This window comes from Grus americana, chromosome 1, assembly GCF_028858705.1.
Source record: "Grus americana isolate bGruAme1 chromosome 1, bGruAme1.mat, whole genome shotgun sequence".
NCBI classification, from domain to species: domain Eukaryota; kingdom Metazoa; phylum Chordata; class Aves; order Gruiformes; family Gruidae; genus Grus; species Grus americana.
Window position 1 is genome coordinate 69,677,612 of NC_072852.1, and position 23,544 is coordinate 69,701,155.

The window sequence follows — 23,544 nt, forward strand, 5'->3', positions numbered from 1 at the left end:
TCAGCAGTTTATTCTTTTGGAGTGAATTTCCAAAGCCTTTAAAAGATGAAAAGGTTTTTAAATAACTGAGCAGCAGTAAGAGATGGACTTGCTGCAGTAGCTATAATGAAAGAACTATCAGCCCTGTGGCTAAATAGCCTTTGGGCTTTTGGATGACTTTTTCAGAGATCAACCTTTCCTTTTAAAGGAGGAAAAAAGCTATACACACTTACGTGGGAACAAGGCAACTCACGTAAAGCTCTGTGAGTTTTGCCTCTGGAGGCCTGAATTCAAATCCTGATTAAGTCACAGAAGTCCAAATAATTTTTGGAGGTCACTACATGGCATTTCTGCAAATTGCAAACTCACCCAACAAGGTAACCCACTCATGTAATTGGTCATGTGAGAGAATGGAGAGCCTTAATGGGTGCTGTTACCTGTATAGGGACCTGACCTCGGCAGAGCACTGCGGATGGATCAAGGACAGGAATCTCCTCTAAGTAGATCTACTGTTCAGGAACCAAGAGTAGTAGTGTAATAAGATGGCAAAAGTAACGTCACTATTGATGCTAGTAGGGAAGAGGTAGGGAAAGTGATCTGTCAGCCATCTATATCAACAAGCAGAATGGATCAAGAGCAAGGGCTTGGCGTACTAGATGCCAGGCTATGTTTATGGAAAGTCCTGAAGACCTGCTCAGTCTGTGCCTAGTGTCTTTAAGAGCTCTGTCTGGGTCAGCGTATGGCTTGTTCTTTCCCAGCTGGTCTGTATGACATAGCCTCAATGAAGACAGAGAGTGACCTGAGACACGATTGGGAAAAACAAAAACCCCACACTTTTGAGGGAATAGTTTAGAGGGAATTATTTACATCCTCAAAGTGCAACAGTTCCAGCACACTCCAGAATGTGAGTTGCTTTATCATTTGGCAATACATGAATTTCAAAATTTCACTTTTGGGTAGCATGTTCTATGCTAGACTGAATTGAAATACATGTAATTATTTTTAATCTTTTACATATTAAACCTGGAGAAAGAGAGTGAGGTGGCAAAGCAGGATGCTTATCGGAGCTCAGATTTGTCTTTGATGTAAGGAATGCTTGCTGTGTAACTGTTTTCAGTGGGAATTCAGAATCTCTGTATTGCCAAACATGCTGCAGAGGTACATAGTCCCCTCCAGTTTTCACAGAAAAATAGAGAAATCCCACAAGAAAGCACAAAGAGTACAGGTTGGATGGGAGAAGGTGTAAATGGTAGCTTCCTGATTATTTCTGTTTTCCCTCCCCTAGTATAGTTGACTAAAGAAATTTCCCAGTGGTACTTGCGCTAACAAAATTTAATATGCTGAGATTTTGTCAGCAAAATCCAGTTTTCAGATCATTGATTTGCCATGGTAATCCGTATCCCTTTGGAACATTACTAGTGCTAATAAATGTTGCAACTTTGTGAAAACAAAACCCAGTAATACTGCTGTTTTCTTTAAGTCTCAGGAGAGCCTACCTTTTTCTCCTCTATTTTGAAATAAAAAGTATGAAGTGGCCTTGCCATCAGTTGAAGTTGTACAGTAAACTTGTGTGAAGGTCATTTAAAATTACAGATTTAATTAAGACAGTCGGAAACACACCCAAGTCAATATTGCCCCCCTACCTCAAGCACAAACTACCGTGCATGGGATCAGTAAGTATTTTCAGCAGAAATAGCTTCCAGTGGGAAAACAGTTCAGCTCAATCATTGCGTGCTGCAGACATTTTGACCTGCTGGTATTTGAATGCAAGTTTTAATTCTCTTCCCACTCTTGGACAGAGACTGTATATTTCCCATAATAACTCAATCTGTTAAAGAACAGCTGACTGCAAAAAACAATGTACACCCAAACTGAAAACAGCTGAAATATGAATGTAGAAATTTACTAAAGAATGAAATAATGTTGTGGAGTCCAGTGGTTATATACTGGGGACTAAAAAATGGAGTGGAAGGATTCAGTGTCAGCACACAGTATCAGAAATCCAGAACTGGGTGGTTTAAAGTTGGGGGTTTTTATATCTGTCTCGGACTTTATAAAGTCTTTCCCAGCTGAGAAAGTGTTCATATCCTTGAAAAGGTGGGACCAGTATTTAATGAGTGATGAAAATATGACTCAGTGCTGTTATAAAAAAATAAGCTTGGCAAATTCTAGTGGTAGCAATGCACTTCCCGCATACTGTATGCAACAAAAAACAAGTACAATTTGCTTCACATCTTTTATGTGTTCTTTATTAAAGGAAGCTCATATAATAGCAAAATGGCATTCCATTGTGATTGTATAATTTCAGAGAAGCTCAAACAGCTATTTTACATGTTTTCACTTTGTTATCAAGCAGTTAACGTGGTTATAAGGCAGTGCTTCTAGATCTGTGCTCTAGCCTTGTTCTTGCACGGGTTGCAGCAGCCTGGTAGGGCTCTTCTGCAGGACTCTCCTGCCTTTACATAGTCTCCCCAAGAAGTTCAGGCCGGTCAAGGTGTATCTTTTGCAGGAGCGTGTGCTCTCATGACTCTGAGGTTGAGCCCAGCACTGCTTTCACTTGTCGTCTCTACAGTGCTGTGTGGGAAGCTTGGTCGGTTCTGGAGAGTTCACCATCTTGTCAGGGAGATCAGGCAGCATAGCAGTGAACTATAGCTATACCCAAAGTTTTTCTAAAATAAACCAGGAATTGTGGTTCATCTGGATAAGAACAGGTGTATTTGGGTGAGGTCATCTACAAGCAGATTCAACACAGTCTTTGTTAGCAGGGGTGAAGAAGCAACCCCTGCAGACTACATCTTCTCAGATCTGTCTGACCCTCCCCCATCTCTCTTCTGGACTCATCTTCCATTGCTGCAGTTTCTTTGATTCTTTCTCAAGGGTTCTCTGTTGCAAATTAATCTCTTCCCTTATGTTTCTGTTGTCCTCATCGAGGCAGTCCTTTCTCAGTTAATGGCTCCATTTAGCTCATGCAGAGAGTTCTGTACAAATTGCCAATATTTCTAGCTCAGGGTGGAATTTTAATTTGCTCTTTCCATCACTACACAGCATACAGAACAAATGGGGAACCAAGGTACGCATAGGAATCTTACTATTCTTCCCACTGCCCATGTATGATGAATCTTGGCTACATCATTTGCTTTTATCCTACAGTGACCGTATAGCAGAATAACCTTTCTGGAGCGATCTCTGCCCTGGTTCATGATCCCTGTGCACTTGTCTTCATCCAGCACTGTCTTGCCTTTCTCCTGAAGACACTCTGAAAAAGGTCATAGATGTCTATATGCACATATAGAATGCACATACGGAATTTGTAAAGTTCCAAATTTAGGTAACACAGTAAGAGCAGCCTTAGAAATAAGTGCTTGGAGAGAACAACTGAGCTTAAAATTTGCCTTCTCCTTCAATACGTCAAAATAAAAGATATGTGATTGTCAAAACAAATAATTTTTAACAGAAGCAACTAATCAAGTGCTGCTCCTTCCTTAGAGTGTCATCAGTTCAGACTGAAGCTGGGTCAAACTCTCCAGTCTCTCCTTTACATCCACCTGATAGTGCCAGCTACAAAATGCAGACTATATCAGAACAGTTATAAAGAGCAACTGTGGCTGAGAGTCCCTTTAAGGCTATAAGAATGTTGATGCTTAGAAAGAAATTCTACTCAGAATAAGAGCAAAGGCACCTAGAGTCCTTTGCTTATATTTTAAGCCGTTCAGAATCAATTTTATTCCATTTTTCCTAAGTCCATAAAAGTAAGTCTTGTTTCTTTTAGTTTTTACATTTTTGCCTATTAGGAGGTTTGGAGTTTTGTAATTTTTTAACCCCCATCTCTATCCTTTTGCCTTGAGTCAGCTCTGAGACCTTAAATTCCCACTCCTTACCACCTGTCTTAAAGACTCAGGAAGGCTGAAAGAGTATTTCAGGTTGACAAGATAAATGATAATCCTTCTCATGATGCACTAGAGTGTCTAGACTGAAATGCTTAAATCTTTTTGTCATTTCTTAGTCACCATGTACATTAAACTTCTAATTTTTCCCAGGGAATTTCAGAAAATGAGCTCTTTAACGTATATTTCTCCCAGTCGTCAGTCGTGTGACCCATCCCATTCAAGCAAAGCACTTATGCATACCAGTTCATTTCTGCTGGTAACAATAATATTGACCATTAACTTCAATGGATTTACTCATATGCCTTAAATTATGCACATAAATGAGTACTGGATTAAAAACCAACCAAGCAAAGACAACTAATTAGATTTTAAATATTGAAAGATCTGCAAGGTGGAATCTTCATCCTTAGGATAATAATGCAATAAGTCTAAATTTAGCTTAAAGGATATATGATGGGTAATAGGAAATATGATCCTTTTCTTGCTCCTTCTGTGAATGGTGAAGTCAGATGGATACATGCTGTGTATAGACTTACTTGAGGTGTGTGTGGAGACCAGCCAGGGATTTCTCAAGTAAAACTGTTCTTTTATTTCATGTCTTTATCGACATGACATGCAGCAGCCTCACATTTTTCAGGCTCCAAACAAATCAGCAGAGTCAGGATAGTGTAGGATTTCAGTGCTATAGAAGCCATCGCATAGTTTGCCCCACAGGTTGGAAAATGTGCTTATGAAGCCTAACATGCATAGGAAGTAAATTTTAGTACTGTGTCCCTTTTTACTGTACCTTTAGTTCTGTGCCCTCTCATTGAAATCTTTCTGGGGCTTCTTTTAAACAATGGTTTTGCTAAAAAGTTAGAAATTGTGAATAACAATAATTTCCTTGTTAAAAGCAGTGGGGCTTACGATAAGTTGCAAAATGTATAATTAATATATTTATCACAAGTATTACATGAAAAAAACAGCTTAATGTAAGCAGTGTACTGTTCAGAGGTCAGAAAAATACAATGTGCAGGATTTGTTACTAGAGCTAATTAACAATACTAAATTTGTGCAGATTTAGGGGTTGGTTTATTTGTGTCACAGTCCATTTACCTAAGAGTTGTTTAAGAGCATGATCGCTAAAGAGACAGTTGTCAGGTGTCTTAGATCTCTAGGAGAAGAGTTTGAGAGAAAGGAAGGAGTCAAACCTTCACTTCACAAGTCCTCTGCCTGCTCTGACTACTAGCAAGAGCTTTCAAGGCAAAGACTGCAAGTACTGCAGAGCCAAGGTGTTCCTAAGCCCAAATGAGCTCTGCAGTTGAGAAGTTAACTAGAAGAGAATGATTCATTGAACAAATTATTTCTTTTTTGTTTGCAGAGCAGCCTCAAAAATCATGCTATCGCCACTTACGGTTGTTAGTTGGATGTTCTTAGGAACTACTAGCAATATGCTTTTTCATCTGGGATGAATATTTTGGTCCTCAGCTATTTCTGTTGATGTAGTATATTTGTTGACGTAATATATCTAACATAAGGAAAGGTAGCAAAATGAATCTTAAAGTTTTGCTTCTTCACTGGACAAATTTATCCAGATGCTTTCTGGAAAATTCACCCTGCCTTAGTTACTTCTGAATGGTAACATTGGTTTTATGAGACCTTTTTGTTCCCTGATGATACAAATGCAAGGCATTTAGTTAGTCTGTGAAGTTTCAGATACAAAGCAAAGTTTTAACTATCATGAAAGTATCGTGAAGATATAATGGAAGCTGAAGAAATAATAGAAAAGTAGAAGTACTTTCCTCTCTAGGCCACATAGCCCTTGCCTGAGATGTAGGATTTACTGACTGTCTATAATGTAGATTTTTTTTTCTTTAATATTGCTAAGACAGCTATAGCTGTGAAGAGTGAAGTTCCATTCTCTCTTTATTTTAATAGTTTTTGTACCTGACTTCTGACTAAAAAGATTTAGGGACAAAATTTTTCCTTTACATTGCAAAACAGTGCATCATCCTATTAAAAAAAAAAAGTTGCTATTGTTTAAGCAGAGTTTAAAGTTGTAGTTCCATGAGTATATGTGTGAATGAAATGAATTCACTCAAATATCCATGGGAAGAGAAAGAAAGAGGGAGCAGAAAATGAAAATTTATGTTTTAATCCAAACCTCTTTCCTTAGTAATCGATCAATGATAAATATCTAAACCTCACATTAGTATATGCATGGCCCTTTATGCGTGACCTGAGCCATGCCTGTCAGGAGGGTAGCATTTGATCTTTGATCTAAGCTGAGGAAATCACTTCTATGCATCCTTGAAGTTATGGAAGTGCTTAAGTACTTTTCCTGAAAAAGATAGTTTTCAAAATGAAGGCTTCAAGCGGAAAGCTATATTCAGCCAAGTGTTGCCTCTTCTCTCAGTATCCTTGAGTTTTATTTCCCTATATCATTACAAGAAAGACTTGGTTTCAGCTAGAGATTTTGCTACTGGCCATAACCATTACTTTTGGCCAGATAATTTCCTGAGGCAGTGAATTCCACAGATTAGTTGCAGGGTGCATAAAATAGCATTTCTACACAAAATTTCCAAATTTACTGCCTTTTAATTTTATTGAATACTCTGCTCTTCTTGATTAATGTTACTCTGTGAAAGGTTATACACTTCATTATAGAATACTTGAAGTGCTTGTATTTAAAAAAGGCTATCATAACATTCTGTAGTCATTAGGAATCAATTAGCAATTCATTCAAGAAATAGAAGACTAGCCCTGGTGTCCTAGCTTGCTTACTTTCCATTAAGATGCAGCTCCCCAGTTTTGTGCACTGAACAAGACAGACTTTGGTTTTTTCTTCAGCTTGCTGCTTTCCAGTGACAGCTGCCCTTCTACGATGGATTAAACTTTTCCTGTAACTTTCATTTATTTTTGAAAGACATTTGGGACAAAGTCTCAGGGTGTGGGTGTGTGAATTGTGAAGTCAGCAGAATTTAGTGAATTGTGTCTACCCCTCCCATTAAGTGACTGAAAGATCTCCACTATGTGCTTGGTGATGCTGAACCATTTTGTTAATAGACAGTATGCCTCTAACATTATCTTTGAACTGTGATGCCTGTGTAATGAATGAGATACTTGCAAAATGTGTCAGACTAATATCCCTGGGGAAAAAAAAATCTCTAAACAAGTAAAGCATGCATATCTCCTGTGGCTTTACCAATATGTCTTCATCTAGTTCTGAAGAACCAGAAGACATAGGCACAAAGGTCTATTTATAGAGATAAATAGACTTTTTATTCCTTGGTCCCTACTGCAATTGCTGGTTGTAATTGCGATCAGCAAACTACAGAATTAAAAATCCTGGTGTTATTTCTAGGAGATTATCTGAAACAAAAGGCTTCAGCTGGATGTTGAAATGCTATAGTCATGATAGCAATTAAGGATGCTTGGCAAAAGAAGAGCTCTTCCCCAGTACACAAGGTCCATCAGACCTCAAATATGCTGAAATACCCTCTTTTCATCATGATGCTGAGTGGTTTCTTTGACAGTACTCGGTGGGGCATGGTAGTATCCCACTTTGCAGATTGGAAAGCTGAAGCATAATGAGCCAAAATGATGTGCCTACAGTGCCAGAGAGAGTATGTAGCAAATCATGAGAAGGCATCTAAGATCCTTATCTCTGAGAGATGACGCATTAATGTTCAGAAATGTACCAACTTTCTCACTGTTGACAGTAGTGAGATGTGAGTGTTGAGATGCGAGCTGAGAAGGGTCAGGCAGTTTGACTCAGAAAGCGGAATTATTTCTATAAATGACAATCTGCGGATTCCCACCAGTGTTGTGCTTCCAGCTGACGTAACAATTGTCCCATACGTGCCTAAGTTGACATCAGGTTGCAATCACCTTGACTACTGTAGCTGGAATATTATAATTCAGACCTGCGCTGTCTGGTAGTCTTTGTTCAGAACTGTAAATTTAGAAGATATCCACATTTCTGTGGAGATTCATATGGCTAATAGTAAACACTCAGGGAGAAGAAGTGCACGCGGTGACCAGAGAGCTGAACTGTGTATCAGGAGTTGTACTTGTCTGTCCTGGAGAGGTAACCTATAACTGAACCCTTTTGTGTTCACTGTAAACAAAACTACAAAATATATTCTGCAGACCTCATTTTCTGCACTCAGTAGTGTGAAAATGGTAATACTCCTCCTGATCGTGTCATGACCCTCTGCAGCTTCTCCACTTCAGTAGCATAATTAGGAAAAATCAACTCTACCACCTAAGTTATGCTTGCAGTAAAAGCCTCCAGCTGCAGTCAACAGGACATGTGTATGCATACACACAGGATTAATAGCTACGTATTTGCAGAATGATGATAAGTTTCCAGGAAGCAGTTTCAATCAAACACAGGTGCAAGGTTTTTTAATGATAACCGTATGGGAGCATTGTTCAGTTGAGGACAGTCCATCCTGGACTTCTAGGATACTTCCATTTTAGAGGAAGCATTTCCAGATATTTGGAAGGATACAATCTTAGCCAAGAATTTAATGTTTCTTAAATGTGGATACATTGCCGTTACTGTTTTGAGTGAGTCTGTTACTTCCCCCCCCCAACTTCTGCCAAGTAGCCTGTATCTCTGCATTTCTCATGCAGATGCTATTCAAGAGCAAATAGTAAGCTCACAATGTACTGTCTCCTATCAAAGGGTGTTTTTAACATAATTTTCCTAATTTTATATCAATATATAACATAAATTCTTATCAATAATATATATACATATATATCAATATATGTATATGTACATATATATCAATAATATAACATACATTCTTATCAACTGTGGCTCAGTTCCACAATGTATGGAATAATCTCGCCTGCTACTGAAGAAAATGAGACTACCAAACATAGGGAGTCCAGCAACAGAGAGACAATAAGTACTCAGCTGTTTGCCAGATACTGATGGTTTCTTTACACTTGAGAAGCTATCACTGTCTCTGCCTCTCAGCTTCTCAGTTACGTATATGACTGGGCAATAAAAAGGAGATGAAAAGCTGACCTCCTAAATGTTCAGTCTGAGAATTCCCAAATGCTCTGCTGTACCAGAATGCAGATCTATTTTTCAGGACTAATTTGTGCTGATGCTAGCTGATACAATCGTTATGCAATTGTGCAGGCATTGGGAATAGACAGCGTACGCTATACTCTAGTTCCATGCTTTACCAGGCCATGATGGAAGCTTCTTGCCATCTGGAAATTTCTTCATGCCAGAGTAGTACAAAAGGACAGGCACCTGATTTCTGTACCCAGCACACTGTCATTTGCTATTTAGGATTCATTTGTACCACAGCTTTGAGAAGTTCTACTTCTCCAGCTGACTCTCCCAGCTGATGACAAAAACTTGTCTATAGTTAAATACTGTACAGCTGAGGCTTTTTTATCACCATCTATCATATTTAGAGAGAAGGCGAGTCATCACTGTGCCTGCACTGGTAAATTCTTATGGCAGTTTTTCAGTCATCCATACTTATTGTTGGTGTGGATTGCCTTTTATAGATAGTGGCATTCTTTGTAGAAGTGAGGATGTTAATCTCATTTCTTAATTCCAGTTTGGGTAGTTACATTTTCCCTGCCTGATTTCTCCACTGTGATTTCAGGTGACTATTTGCTTCCATCTTTATATATTCCATCTCTACATATGTTTTGTTCTCTTTAAAGCACTGATGTGTTTCACACAAGAGGTGTCTACTTTTTGTTCATGTAGGACGAAATGTGGCTTGCAAGCATAAAGAATAAATAGTATTATTTATAAACTAACTGAACAATTTTACAAAAGTATTCAAAGGGAAACTGGATAATATCCTTAGGAAGTGTTAGAGGGACTCCTGGATTCCTGGAAAGAGGTGTTCAGGCACTCTCTTCTGACCACCAAATGTATTAATCCTGTGAGGAGGGAGCTGATGAACTGTTTTCACAGAAGCAGATTTTGAGCTTATTTTTTAATGAGTCTACTTCAGTTCAGTCGCAGCCGAAGGACCCCTAAGATAGAGTTCTGGATTGGCCCATTGACTGTGAACTATTGCCAGACAAGGAATCTAGTGACTGTAATTTGAAAGAAAAAGGGATAATGGAATTCCATCCACAAAGAACTGATTATATTAGTGTTACTCTCCTGCCTTGTCTTACTGAAGGTCTGAAATTCCTTTCCTGAGTTGTTATGAATCTTGAGTCAGATTGCCTCCCCTGAAGTGTGTCTCAGTGCCCATGTATGGAAGAATATTTCTTCTGTGATCACAACAAATGCTTAGGTTGCAAAGGAGAGAGTGTTTTCCTGGAAGGAGAGGACAACATAAGATAAAATTTTCAAATGCATGGAAAACAAAGGAACCTAGACTGCTTTATGCCTTTAGGTACTTTCAAGTCTGCAATTTACGTTCATAAATCATTTTAGTGCTTCTGAAAATGTTAACCACCATCTGTTTCTTTAATGATGCTATGTCTGGCTCAGGAGATAAGTGTTTATGAAAAGTAAAGAAGGGACTCTGATATTTTTGATACTATCATGAAAGTGAGATTCTATTAAGGTATACAGCAACTTTACAAAATTTTGAACTTTGAAGGAGATTTCAAGATAAAATGGTGTTTGCGTACTAGATGCTTTTAGAATATATACAATATCTTCTTATGTGCTAGAGTTGCTCTACATATAATACAGATTCTGGTGCTAAAACAATAGTCTGCCCGCTTCCTTTGCAGATTCTTATCATAGTGTGAAAGCCAGACCTATGCTCATGTCATTCAGGTTATGGTCTCAAAGTCTCTGAGTGTTCATTTGTGTAGGAATCACATTTTGAAGGAGAGATTCATCCTTCAAGGGGAGAAAGGAAGTTTGCGAGAAAGCTTTAGAAAATACTTGACCAGGTCAGAACATGGTGGGCCTTGAAAGGACTTTCTTCAAAAGCATACAGCTACTGCCCTCACTGTGGTAAACTGTGAAGATTACCAGAGCGTTGCCAGGAAAGATCATAGAATGTTTTGGGTTGGAAGGGACCTTAAAGATCATCTAGTTCCAACCCCCCCTGCTATGGGCAGGGACACCCTCCACTAGACCAGGTTGCCCAAAGCCTCATCCAACCTGGCCTTGAACACTTCCAGGGAGGGGGCCTGGAATTCAGTATTTGCCCACAGTTACCACATGTTTCTCTCTGAGGCACACGTACCTGTTCTACACATGGGAAGTAAACTGATCTGGCAACACACTCTGGCAATGCTTAGTGAAAACTACCAATATTTTCACTGGCAGCAAAGAGAGTCATAAGTATGTGCAGTGGTTAGAAGTTTAGAAGTCATCGGATGGACCCTTGTGGTGCTGTAAATAAACTCCAGAAAGTGACGGTCCGCAACTTTGAGCATCCAAAGAAGTGCCAGTATGGCATGTGGTTATATCTCAGCCTATATTAATCATTGCCTGTAAACAGCTAGGGGAAAAAAGCAATCAAAAGAGCGGTCACATCAGAAAGAACATACAGAAACACTTGCTATGATTATGTGTAAACCAACCACAGGCTCTGTTTACAAACCTTTCCATCTGTTCCTTTGCCTAATCATTTCTGCTTTCCCTCTCTGTCTTCTAACTTTCCTTCGTCTTTCCAGATGCAGGACGCTATGGGCTATGAGTTACCATGGGTGTATTTTGTCAGTCTGGTCATCTTTGGATCCTTTTTCGTTCTAAATCTGGTTCTTGGTGTGTTGAGCGGGTAAGCTGACAGTTTTGGTGTCCTTTTTCCAATGCTACAGGGCAAGACTCCATAATAAGGGTTCTTCCCTGTCACCAGGATTCTTTCAGAGGGATTAAAAATCTGAATCCAAGGAAGCTTCACATCAGCTCTCAAATATTTTGACAAAATGTTCGAACATTGCAAATAACAATACAGGTAACAAAAGAGGTGTTATTCTCTGACAAAGAAATTCAACCTCAGGGCATTCAAAATTGCTAATGTCAACCTGTCATAAATTTCCAGAAAACTGGCTATTGAAAATCTTACTGCTGGTGACTTGGGATCTCTTTGGCTGGAGCCTTGCAGTGCTCAGAATCTGAGCTTGTCTCACTAATTATCATTCCACTCTTCCAGGTCAATGATGCCATAGGAAGGGACTGGCCCTGGATCTATTTTGTTACACTAATCATCATAGGGTCATTTTTTGTACTTAACTTGGTTCTCGGTGTACTTAGCGGGTAAGCAGTACCAGGAAAATGTTTTATTATTGTTTATTTTTTAAAATTTGTATTTCTATTCCTACTCTCTGATTACCAAAACAACGGGTAGTGGTGGGTTTATCTCAGGAACCTTAATAGGGGACCAAGATTTGCTGTGCCAATAGCAAAATATGGCATTCCTAATGGCATGGAAGGAGACTTTTGACTCAAAGGAATGCAAGACAACTCTTTGCCTGTAATATATTCCTCTACCTAAAACCTCTACCTGTACTCTGTGGGAAGAGGACAATGCTATGCTCCCCTGTGGGCAAAGCGTACCATTTACCATAGAAGAAGGGGATTATAGTAAAATTTCTGGAAGAGTCAGTGGGACTGAAGAAGGAATGAGAGCATGCAACAAATCTCTTCACATTTGTGGGATGAGATTCCTGCCAAATTATGTCTTCTCACATGAGAAATTTTCACATTGCTTAGTATCTCTAAAGCACAGCCTGACAGGAGACTATTTTCCCTGGAGAGTATCTTGGGCACGTTTCTTCTTCAATAAGCACATCTTCTCTATTGTGCAGATTATGAGCCTAGCATGATGCAGGGAGAAAAGATCATTTCCCTCTGACCTTTTCTAAGAAGGAACAGACAAGCAGAAGAAATCCTTCTAGCATTCAAGCATTCCTAAGACATCTAGCTTTATTTCAGTTCTGCAGTATAACCCTCACTGCAAAGTATCATTTTTAGTAGCTTTGATTAAAAACAATTGATATTGTCCCCAGTAGTTAAAAACTTTACTGCCCCTGGGGAGCCACATAATTAGAGGAATCAAGCCAGCAAACATTCCTCGCAAGATTTTAAAAAAAAAAGATCTCCTAGAATTAGGCTTCTAATTCCATATTTGGCATGACTGTGTGCCTACAGCCATTCTGTGTACATGGATAAATATGGTATGAGGACTTTTATGCATCCTCTTTTTCTTTGTTTCTAACATCCTCCCTCCTTTAATGAGCTCTAAATGAATTTGGTCAGAGCCTGTACCTGTTGCCTGAGTCAGGGCAGCCTTGAAGTCCCCTGTCCTTTGATCATAAAAGAGGGAAACTTATCTCTGAGCAAGAGAGAGGACTTGATGCCTCACAGAAATTATGTCCTCAGTACTTGGGCCGACAACATAGGAAGGGCAGTAGTAGGACCAGAGAAGAAGATCCACCATTGGCCACCCTGCAAAGAGACAGGTAATAGCTGATCTACAGGAGGTATTATTACTATCTTCATTACTCCATTGAAGGAGACATGCCGCTAAGACAGCTGTTGCAAAGAGAAGGGTTTTCAAGGAGTAATGGCAGCAGGGAAAAAATCCCCAGTAATGAAGTGTCAGGCAATAGTCTGTGTTTGGATATCTGGAGAGTGATATTCTGGGTACAGTTTTAAAACTTAGGCTCCTCATTTCTCCAAGTGGATGCTCTGATCAGCAGGTAAGGATGTCAGAAGTAGTGGAGGATGATGACCAGCTGACAGAGGGAAAGTGAGCTGTTGTATCAGAGGTGCACTCATGGACCATATAGGACAGTGGTTAAAGATTATATAGTATCTGATTGGATAAACAGTGCCTGTGAGCCCAGCCCTGAGGAGTGCATACTGTTGAAGCACTGCTGATTCAATTTACCTACACTTGGATTTGTGTCTGTACATAATTAAAAATTGAATTTCCTCTCTGTTTCATTTTTCAACTCAAGAAAGTGTTTTGGGGCCTAGATCTTCCACCTCCTGACATACTGCAGCTAGACCACCACAGTTAGTGGTAAGAGATGGAAGCAGTCTGTAGAGAGAACTGAAATCAAAGATTAAGTTCACCTTGTTTAAGCTGTGAGTCACTCTATCTGGCTGTGTTCACAGTGTTATGACAGCTGCACTGTTTCTGCAAAATTTTTTCCAACTGGAGAAAAGTAAAAAGAAACTTAAGAATTTGCATCCATGAAAAAACACAGAAATTACAGGAGAAATGTTCCAAATTTTCTTTGAGCTAAATAAGCAGTTCTTAAACAATTAACTTTCTAAAGCCGTTCTAAATTCTGCTGAGTTGCAAAGTGTCTTCACTTTGCAGATTCAGCGTCTTTTTTTTTTTTTTTTTTAGAAACTTGCTATTGCTGTTATGCTGTTAGTCTCATCTATGTAGATGATCCACCTGTCTGTTCTATGTAGATACAAAGCAGCATTCCCGGGCATCTTTGTATATCCATTCTGGGCATCTCTGATTTCTTCCCTTTTATCTATTTCAGGAACTTCACTAAGCATATTGTGTAGGTAGACTTCATCAATGACAGATTAGCTTAGGTTTTTTAATCACTTCTGAATACGTAAGTGTAATTAATTGTACTCACAAAGACACCTTGATTGCACCTGCAAAATCAAATGCTGAGTTCTGCTCTGCCTAAAGAGCTCATTTGTAATTTGTTTTTCCTCAGGTATGTCATCCATTCATGGTTCTTCTGGTGAATTTACTAGTCACATGCTAAGCTAAATAGTACGACAGAGTATTCATGTGTAGAGCTATAATCCTCTTCCTGTCTTGACTGAGCAGAATATAAAATTTATGTACTTCAAAGGAAATACCCAGTCAGCGGATCACACAGTAGACATCCTCAAGTCCAGGCAAAAGGATTCCACATCATTGCTGTGAGCAGTGCAGCCCCTCTTAGAGGTGCCTTGAGATCAGAGATGTTCGCATTTGTTATCTGTTTTAGTCAATTAGTGAAGGGAAAAAAAAAGGCAGTGTGGGTTCCACTTTCAGACCTGCACACCTAAGCATATAGATTCACTTTTTTTAATATATTTTGCCTAGCCGTGACCCAAATCCCGGGACACAGGCCAAACAATCTGTTGCCTGGCAAATGGAGGGCAGGAGAACAGCCATTTCTTCTGCTTTGAGAGGATCCTGGGAAACCCAGTTGGCTGCTTCTGATGCTCTTACTGCCAAGGAAGAGGTCAGAGTGAATGGGAGGCTGGCTATGGTTGTAGCTTCTCCTGGAGCAGTTTTTGTGACCTTTCAGGGGTTTTTCCTATTCTTCTGTGCCTTCTTCCAACCCTTCCCGTTCCTTGGTGTACTTCTCAGGGTGGATGAGATTTGAAGTCTTGTGCTGCACTTTTAGCAGTAAGCAAAAGTTTTGAACTGCTAGAATTCTGCTGTTTTGTTCACTTTCCATCACTCCTCTAAATGTGAGAAATCATATTAAGATCAGATATAGACAAGAATTACCTGTGTTCCATCATCAGGGAAGGGCAAAGGAAATTTTCTTCTGGAACAGCACAGGATACAGAGCTGGGTGTTTATGATCTTGACCCACTCTAACCTCACACAGAGAAGACACCTCTCCAGAATACTCTGGGGTTTGGTATGCCCATTGGCGGATGTATCTTATAATTTTCCAGGACATTAAAGGAAAGCGAAGCAAATTGAATTCTGGTAAAAAGAACCAGATTCACTGACTCTTAAACTGATGTTCTCTTGTTCACTGAAAAGAGACAGATTGCTTGGTAGTTCTGCAGGCCTTTGTCAACCTTATCCTGACATGACAGTGCAATCTTTTTTGAGAAGGCCACCTCCAGACTCAAGATGGCACTTCCATCAGACAGCTTATTTGGTCCTTGGCCTCCCTGCTGAAACTGCGAACAATGACCATTTATTGCCAACTGTGATGCTGGGAGAGGCAATATGCACACCTGCCTGCTCTAAGAACTGGACTGAGGTCACCAACTCATTTCACATGGGATGGCAAATAACCGTTGATAGTAATTCTTGATCGTGAACTACATTTGCCTAAGTACAGGTTGGCATTCCACATGGGAGGTGGTTTGAATTGCATTAGCAATTTTCTGAGCCACCTGTTCTCAATCATTTAATGTTAGTAGAGCATAGAAATTAAGATAATTTAAATAAGTTGTCATCTTCGGAGAGTCATCTGAGATGTGGAGTATCATACATTGTACAAAGGAAGGACACATGCAATTGCAGATTGTTCAGACGGCAATCACAGTATTTTCAGTTGCACCATTAAAAAGCTAGGTAACAAATTCACTCCTATGCAGACAGTGTAAGGACATCATGCTAAACTTGCACGTTGGTTTAGTTAGCTCTTCCCCCCAGCCTGAGTCTCATTTCAGAGAGAGACAGTAAGTGGGGACTGAAAAGACCCAAGTAGGCGTGCAGTGTAGATGCATCTAACATAAATGATCCACCTCGCTGCACAGTAGGAATTTCACTTTCTGTAAGCTGGGCTATTACATGATATTCTCCACTTTGATTTCTAAAACAGCTGCTTGCAAGTTATATCCATGCAAATATAAATAGTTCTCACTTGGAGTTGAGGGCTCAGTCCCTTTCAAAATTGGACCCATTTGTTCTAGATTCTAAAACACCAGTTTAGGAGCCAACAATTGAAATATTGGTATTTGATTTATCAAACAGGCTTAATAATCCATAGCTTCATTCAGTGGTTTGTTGGGGGTTTTTCTGAGCGTTAATTCATTAATTTGGATAAGGCACTATGTCAGACCCAGAGGAAAGATGTTACTGAAGCAGAAAAACTACTATTGATTGAATTTTTCTAAATCCTTTGTACAGTTTTTATTATTATTGTTGGAGGTTGGTTGGTTTGTTTGGTTGGGTTTATGTTTTAAATAGCAAAATATCGCTCCCAGCATGAGAAAATTTGATTTTTCATTCTTGCCGTGCTTGCAATAGCTGTTTCTGCCATGTGGCTAAGTTTGGTCCCATGGTTGACTGTGATCTACCTTCAGGCCTGAGAAGCGAATGTTTCTCTTCCTCATTTCCACCTTTATTATCACAGTCCCATGGGATAGGCTGAACCCTCAGCAATGTGACAGGGGTGAAGATCGCACAGACATACTTTGTCACATACTTTGGCTTGAAATGAAGACATTGGCCTACTTTCATTCTACTGCAGTGCTGGTTTCATACACAGCTCATAGTATTGAAAGCGTGATCCAAAGCATGTGAAGTCAATGGAAATCTTTCAGTGGGTTTTGGACCAGATAGGAGGGAAGTACTTCACCATCACTGTTACAAACTCACCTCCATCTCAGTTGCTTGAGGACACTTCACATGACACTCATTAACATTTTGGGTAGGATTTTCACAATCCTAATATTATCCCACCAAAGTTAATGGTAGGTTTCCTATTTGTTTTTGCAGGAGTAACCTAAGACAAATATGAGGTGGACTTGGTTTTGGTTTTTTTTTTTTTTTTTTTAAATCCACTCATTGCTGACAGTCATCAGCAACGGTAATGGATAATGCATTGGAGATAATGACTTTACCTCTCATTTGTAGAAACAGTGGGCCATATTATCTGCTCTGTGTGTCTTATGTAGTGATCTGCTTCAGCAGATACAAGACTTAATGCTTAAGTACTCTTGGTCCAGCACTTTTCATAATCATTAAGCTTACTTTTTAAAACACAAGTGTTAAAACCTGGTTTAGAACCACAGGAGAGTCTCTAAATAGAGGTAGGTCAGCATTTCTAGAAAAAAAACATAATGCAGTATAAGTGTCTCTGAAAGAGAGGAAGAAACAGCACCATAGCCAAAAAGAAGGCAAAGCGAGCACCCAGGTTCATAACTAAGCAACATGAAATTCTTTTTCCTATGCTCTTTCTTTTAAGCCCAATTTTCCCAATAGCGGTCTTTCATAAAACTATCAAATGTCTACCCTAGTTCACTTTCTGGCAGAATCTATTAGTTTTGTCTACCCATAATTTATCATGTTTTTTTACCCAACTTGAGATTTGAAAAATATTTTTCATGTCAGATAACAGCCCTGAATACTGAAAATCTTCAGTAAAACATCGAGGTCTGAGTTTTTAAATATATTGTCCAGTACTGTGGGTGAAATTGTCTATAATTATATGTGTACAGAATTGTGAGTACTGTTAATTACACTTACAATTAGCCCAGTTTAGTTGTGATTACACGTATAATCTTAAAGACAGATTGAAACCTGGCTAAAAATTAGAGCCACCTTCTCACTCTCCAGATGTCAGATTATTGTCAAACAGTTCATCATTGAATTAAATTCACCATTATTCATATAGATATTTATGGATAACTGTTGGAGAATATCAAGTGGTAAAGAATATTAGAAAGTTAATGGTATTGTACATAAATGTTACATTTGTTTTTTATTTGAATTGTCAATCAAATGTTGAGAATTGAAAGGATTAAAAAAGGTGTTAATCTTTTCCTAAGCATTGGTAAAAATGTGGACACTCCAGCTGTTTTACATGTGTATCTAGCAAGCATACTCCATTCATGTGTCTGTCTTGAAAGAATAGAGAAAGCTGGGTGTGCTGCACAGGATGTGGAGACTTTCTAGTGGAAATCAATCTAACCCATTGTTTTTCAATCTCTTCCTTCCCTCCGCCCATGTCCTCTCCCTCCCTCCGTCCCTCCCTCTTGCTAGGGAGTTTTCCAAAGAAAGAGAGAAGGCTAAGGCTCGGGGCGATTTCCAGAAGTTACGGGAAAAACAACAGCTAGAGGAGGATTTGAAGGGGTACTTAGACTGGATAACTCAAGCAGAAGATATTGACCCAGAAAATGAAGATGAAGGCATGGATGAGGAGAAGCCTCGAAACAGTAAGCAATTTTCTTCTGTCTCTCTTTCTCTCTCTGCTTTTAGCAAGAGAGCCCGTGCCCACCTGCTGTAGTGCTGAGACGGCTTATAAGGAAGAACAAGTTCTTCCTGAGACTCTCACTATGCTTATACACAATTCCAATTTAATGCCTGTAGCAAACTGTGGGAGGGAGAAATACATGCACAATAATTGATACTGTTCTGCAGATCCTGTTTCTTGTCTGTGATACTGATGTAAGATCCTGATATTAAACAGGAAAAAGATCAATACTTGCTGTTAAAGTCCACTACTGAGATAAGTTTTAAAATATACATCTGTCTCCTATTAATTTATTTAATTGCAGTTCAGTGTTGCAGGCTGTTTACACATGGTTAATTACTTTGAAAGCAAAGGTTTCTAGGCAAAGCAGTGCTACGTATGGGAGAAGGGCCAAATCAACCCTGTTGTACATTAAGTGGGCCATCTGTAACTCCATTGAAATTGGTGGAATTGGTTTGCTTTTTCCAGGCTGGAATTAAGCTCTCAGACATTTCTTGTAAGAATTATCTCTTATTCTTCTGCTCTGGACTTGACAAGATGTTTGTGCAAAGTGAGAATTCACCAACTATCTCTTCTTATTAGACTTCCTGAAGAAGGAAGGGCTTGAAGAAAGCAGCAATTCCCTACATTCCATTACCTTCATTGAATCTTCTCCTTCCACTTCCTCTTTTTTCCAATACAGGCTGTGTAACAGTTCAGAAACACTTAGCAGTTATCATTGCGGGTTGTGCACTTGGGAAATGTCAGAGTTGGAACCTTTAAGACAGTTACACAGTTCATGGACAATGGCTCTACTCTTAGCTTTCATTATGGAAATGTGCATTTTGCTGGTTTGCTTGTGGAAGAGAAGACATGAAACATTTCGCTAGAGATCACTCTTTCTACCAAACAAAATCCATGGGGTGATCCAATCAGAAACATATATCTAGGAGATTGGACATGGGAAAGTTGTGTCTACAGAGTAAAGCAAGATTTGCATCAGATGCTCATGATCTTTTGGGGAGTAAGCACTACTCACTGTTGCTGCCAGAACATTTAAGTTCTTCTAGAAAAAAAATGTGGGGTCATTAATATCAGGTTATACCCAGGATACTTAGGTATCTGGACTTGAAGAAGTCACCAGGGTGACTTGCTCAGACTTTCCCCAGTCAGGTTATTTTGATTTTTATGCTGGTGTCTTTACAGGGCATATAGCTTACTTTCACAATTTAACCTCAGTAATCACTCACAAATGAATTTATTATTCATGGCCAAAATTTGCTGCTCTGTGGCATATAATACATGGAAGTTTATGTCTGGTGATCCCAATTAATTTATTCATAGACAGAATTCCCCATTAAAAAAAAACCACCAAAAAACCCAAACAAAAAATAACGCTACCGCAGTGGGCTCTGGTTGTTATATGCCAGCTGAGTAGGGAGGCCAAGGACTGGGTTGCACACAACTCCACTGCAGTCACCAGGAGACTTTCCCTTGACTTCAGTGGGAATTGGGTTGTGTTTATCACATTTTCTCTTAGAGACCTTCCTGCTAAAGAAAAGTGTAGCCATAGTGGTAAGGTAGTGTGGTGAGAACTTGCCTTGGTTACTAGCAGATCTGAAGATTTCCTTTTTAATTAACACAAAAATAATAGTGCTTTGTTAAAAAAGTTATGGAATATGTAAGATGCAGATTCATTGCATGCACTGTGGGGTGGGGTCAATCCACATCTGAGCTAACAAGCTCCTTTTATGGGGGGTGATGTTAAGAACTGGAAGATAACATATCTTCGGCTTACTTTCAGTTCTTCCTGTTCAGTTTAATAAGGTGAGTTTTGTAAGACATGGTTTATAAAATTAATCCTCTTACATCTGACAAGATGTCTAGTGTTTCTCCCGGTTGGCTGTTAATGACAGAATTACATAGCATTAGCAAACTAACTTGCTACCCATTTCTTTTCCAAACTATTAACGAATACAGTCTCTTCAGTGCCATTGGTTCCAAGTGTCAGGTCTAAGGGCAGCGGTTGCTGACTAGTCCCTAGCACGCAGCGTATCGTTCTCTGTGACGCTGTGGCTTTGGGTCACATTATCTGCTTTTTGTTCCGTGACAGATCAGGCTTGGGAACAGATGTCTGCAGTACCTAGCGCTACACAGTGGAATTGTGCTTCTTTTGAGAGGAATTGCTCTGGATGTGAAGGAAGGCTGTGGACTGATTTTGGCCATGTACTGGGGACAATGGTCATAAGTCTCTGCACAAAATAGCAGAGACCAAGCAAACAGGTCACTCCATGAAGTTTATTTGCCTATTATTTTGACATATGTGCTCCATCTAGAGCAGGCCGTTGATAGCAGTAGTCTTCTTAGCACCTGTGGCCTGCATCTATGAACGTCAAATTAATCCTTCTAGCTTTGGTGTGCTATCCAGTGCTGTACCTCTATCTTCCCGCCACAGGCTTTTCTGACTATGGAAGTAAAGGGTCTCTGTGCTGCCATCCTCTGGTGAGGAAGCAAATAGCCTTTGGGTGCAGACGGTAAAGAGCAACACTCCCCCACTCCGAAGCCAATAAACATACCCGAATGCATGCCCCCACCGAGCAGAGTTGTGGAGCTTACACTTTGGCCTTTTGTATTTCATAAATCGCATTAATTTTTCTTTTCCAGTAGGCTGTTCTATTTACTTTTGCACAATTGCAGGTACCATATTGTATAAGCTCCATTGTATTTCTTGATATTTCTGAATTTCAATCTTTATTCATGTGACAAGTGAGAATGTATTTTCAAAGCCAAATAGCTTGCAGATGTCCTCTACGACGATGTCATAGTCACTTCATTGGTTGACATTTTTATCTGTCATGTATGTCACATGGGAAGAAACTGCCGGTATACTTACTGTACCTACCTATGTGATTCCACATCCTGCTTTTCCTACTGCCCACGAACATACCTTCTGCAGAACCATCTCAACCCACTCAGGTGATGGAGACTGGTGTACTGACCAGCTCCGACAAGGCCTGTCTGCTTTCCTGACCCTAAGTCACTTTTGCAGCTGTACTGCTCTCAGGGCTTGATAGATCTGATACAAAATGGGTTGAATGAACACCGTGTAAAAAATCAAATCAAGAAGTAGAGACCCTTTCTTTAACGGCTTCAGCTTAAGATAATACCACAAAAAAGGTACCAGGAGTAAGTGAAAAGGTGTTTTGTTTGGGGTTAGGTGGGGTTTTTTGGTGTGTTATCTACTGTGTTGAGTGTTTTGGCATTCATGCCAGGAGTCAATCACCAGTAGGGTTAAACTGAGGGAGAAAGATGGTATTAATTCTCTTTTGAAAACCATCTACAAAATAAGCTTCAACTATAAGGGACAGATGGCACAGTTGTAAATGCCCTCGGGAATCCCTTTGGCTTGAATGCCCCCAAGACATTTGAATCCCACCTACTAGCAGCGCTGAGCTTGCATTGCTGAGGCTCCAATGTCTTCCTTGTCTTCTTGTGTTTAGCTCTTGCTGAAAGAGCCCATTTGCCTCAGATGTGGCTTCAGTGTGCTTTTCTCTCAAGTGCTCTTCAAAGCTCACAGCCTTCTGTCTCTAGTACAACATCCTGAACTCCACAGAAGAGTATTACTGCCCCTTTCCAGCACACTTTGTCCACTGATTAATTAATTAATGTTGACTTTTAAGGTATCAACCCTGACCCTTGCAGATAACAATTCACTGAAGTGCACAGGGCCATTCAGACCTCATTAAGCTGTTGTTTTAGCTCAATAAACTTCAAGGGTTGCCTTTGCATCAGTTATATTGTACTGATGCTGAGGAGATGTGGGCTCCTGCCTGAACTCTGACAGTGATTCACGTCATTACTTTAAAGAAGTCACATCAGTGTTTGGTTCCTGTTTCCCCTTGGAGGTTGTTTGGAGGTTTGGGAAGGTTACAAAGAATATCAGTAGAGTTCAGAAGTTTAATTAAAATATACTTATTAAACTAGAGTCTCAGGTAATGTAAACTCTGAGATTCAGCAGTTTACACCATCTGGGCTCTGATCCAGGTAGTCTACCTGAACTGAATCATCCCAAACACAGAGAACATATGTTTCCAGTCTCTTCTCTGCCCTTGACTGCAGAGGCAGGTTTTGCTGTCTTCTTACTCTGTAGAGAGGGCTGTCTGCCTGTCAGCATGGGAACTGCCTCCTGCAAAACAGAGGACACAAGGTGGAAGGGAAGATAAATTCACTTGCATCCCCATTTGGTTTGACTGCTGTGCCAGTCCTTAAGGCATCGTCAGTCATATTTTGTACGTGCCGCTGCTTTCCTGAAGCTGTCAAACCTTGCCCTAAGTCTCATTGGGTATTTACAGCCCTTAATGAAATGATCAACAAGTCCAAGGAGTACAACACCCAGGACCTTAGTGGAGGAAAGGGTAAGAAAGGAAAATAAATGCAGCCAGAGTCAAACAATCTGTGCAGCCTTTAGCTGGTGCTCTCCATAGCAGAGGTCTTGGCATTCTTCTGAGGCAGTTTATTACCAGTCTTCTCTTACGTGCATTGAGAGCCATTCACAGAGCAGGCTGAATTCATTCTCTGTGTTTTGGGAAGTACATGTTTGAGGCAGTTTTTCGTTGTTGTTTGCAAACATGTTATTGCCATTATGGTAGATAGGAGGTGGGAAATGTGAAAAGGCTTCTGGGGGCTGTTTGTGTTGATGGTTTTCTTCTATACTCTTTCCCTGATGGGCCTTCCACACAGGAAGAAAACATTAATTTGACAGAGGAGAGAAACACATGTCATGGCACAAAACAGCTACTGAAATTCAAAATTACATGATAGCAAAGAGAACCGTCCCTCC

The 23,544-nt window shown here is 39.8% G+C and overlaps 1 protein-coding gene across 3 annotated transcripts in view; it reads left to right on the forward strand.

The window, feature by feature from the left end:
- CACNA1C (calcium voltage-gated channel subunit alpha1 C) overlaps positions 1–23,544 on the forward strand; it is a 490,567-nt gene that overhangs the window by 323,354 nt on the left and 143,669 nt on the right. For 2 of the 3 annotated variants that reach the window (XM_054839051.1, XM_054839061.1), the window contains exons 8-9: positions 11,484–11,587; positions 18,515–18,687. In XM_054839051.1, coding sequence (XP_054695026.1) covers positions 11,484–11,587; positions 18,515–18,687 — 277 coding nt within the window. Of the gene's footprint in view, positions 1–11,483; positions 11,588–11,962; positions 12,067–18,514; positions 18,688–23,544 lie in introns of all 3 variants that reach the window. The other variant, XM_054839042.1, reaches the window with a different exon arrangement.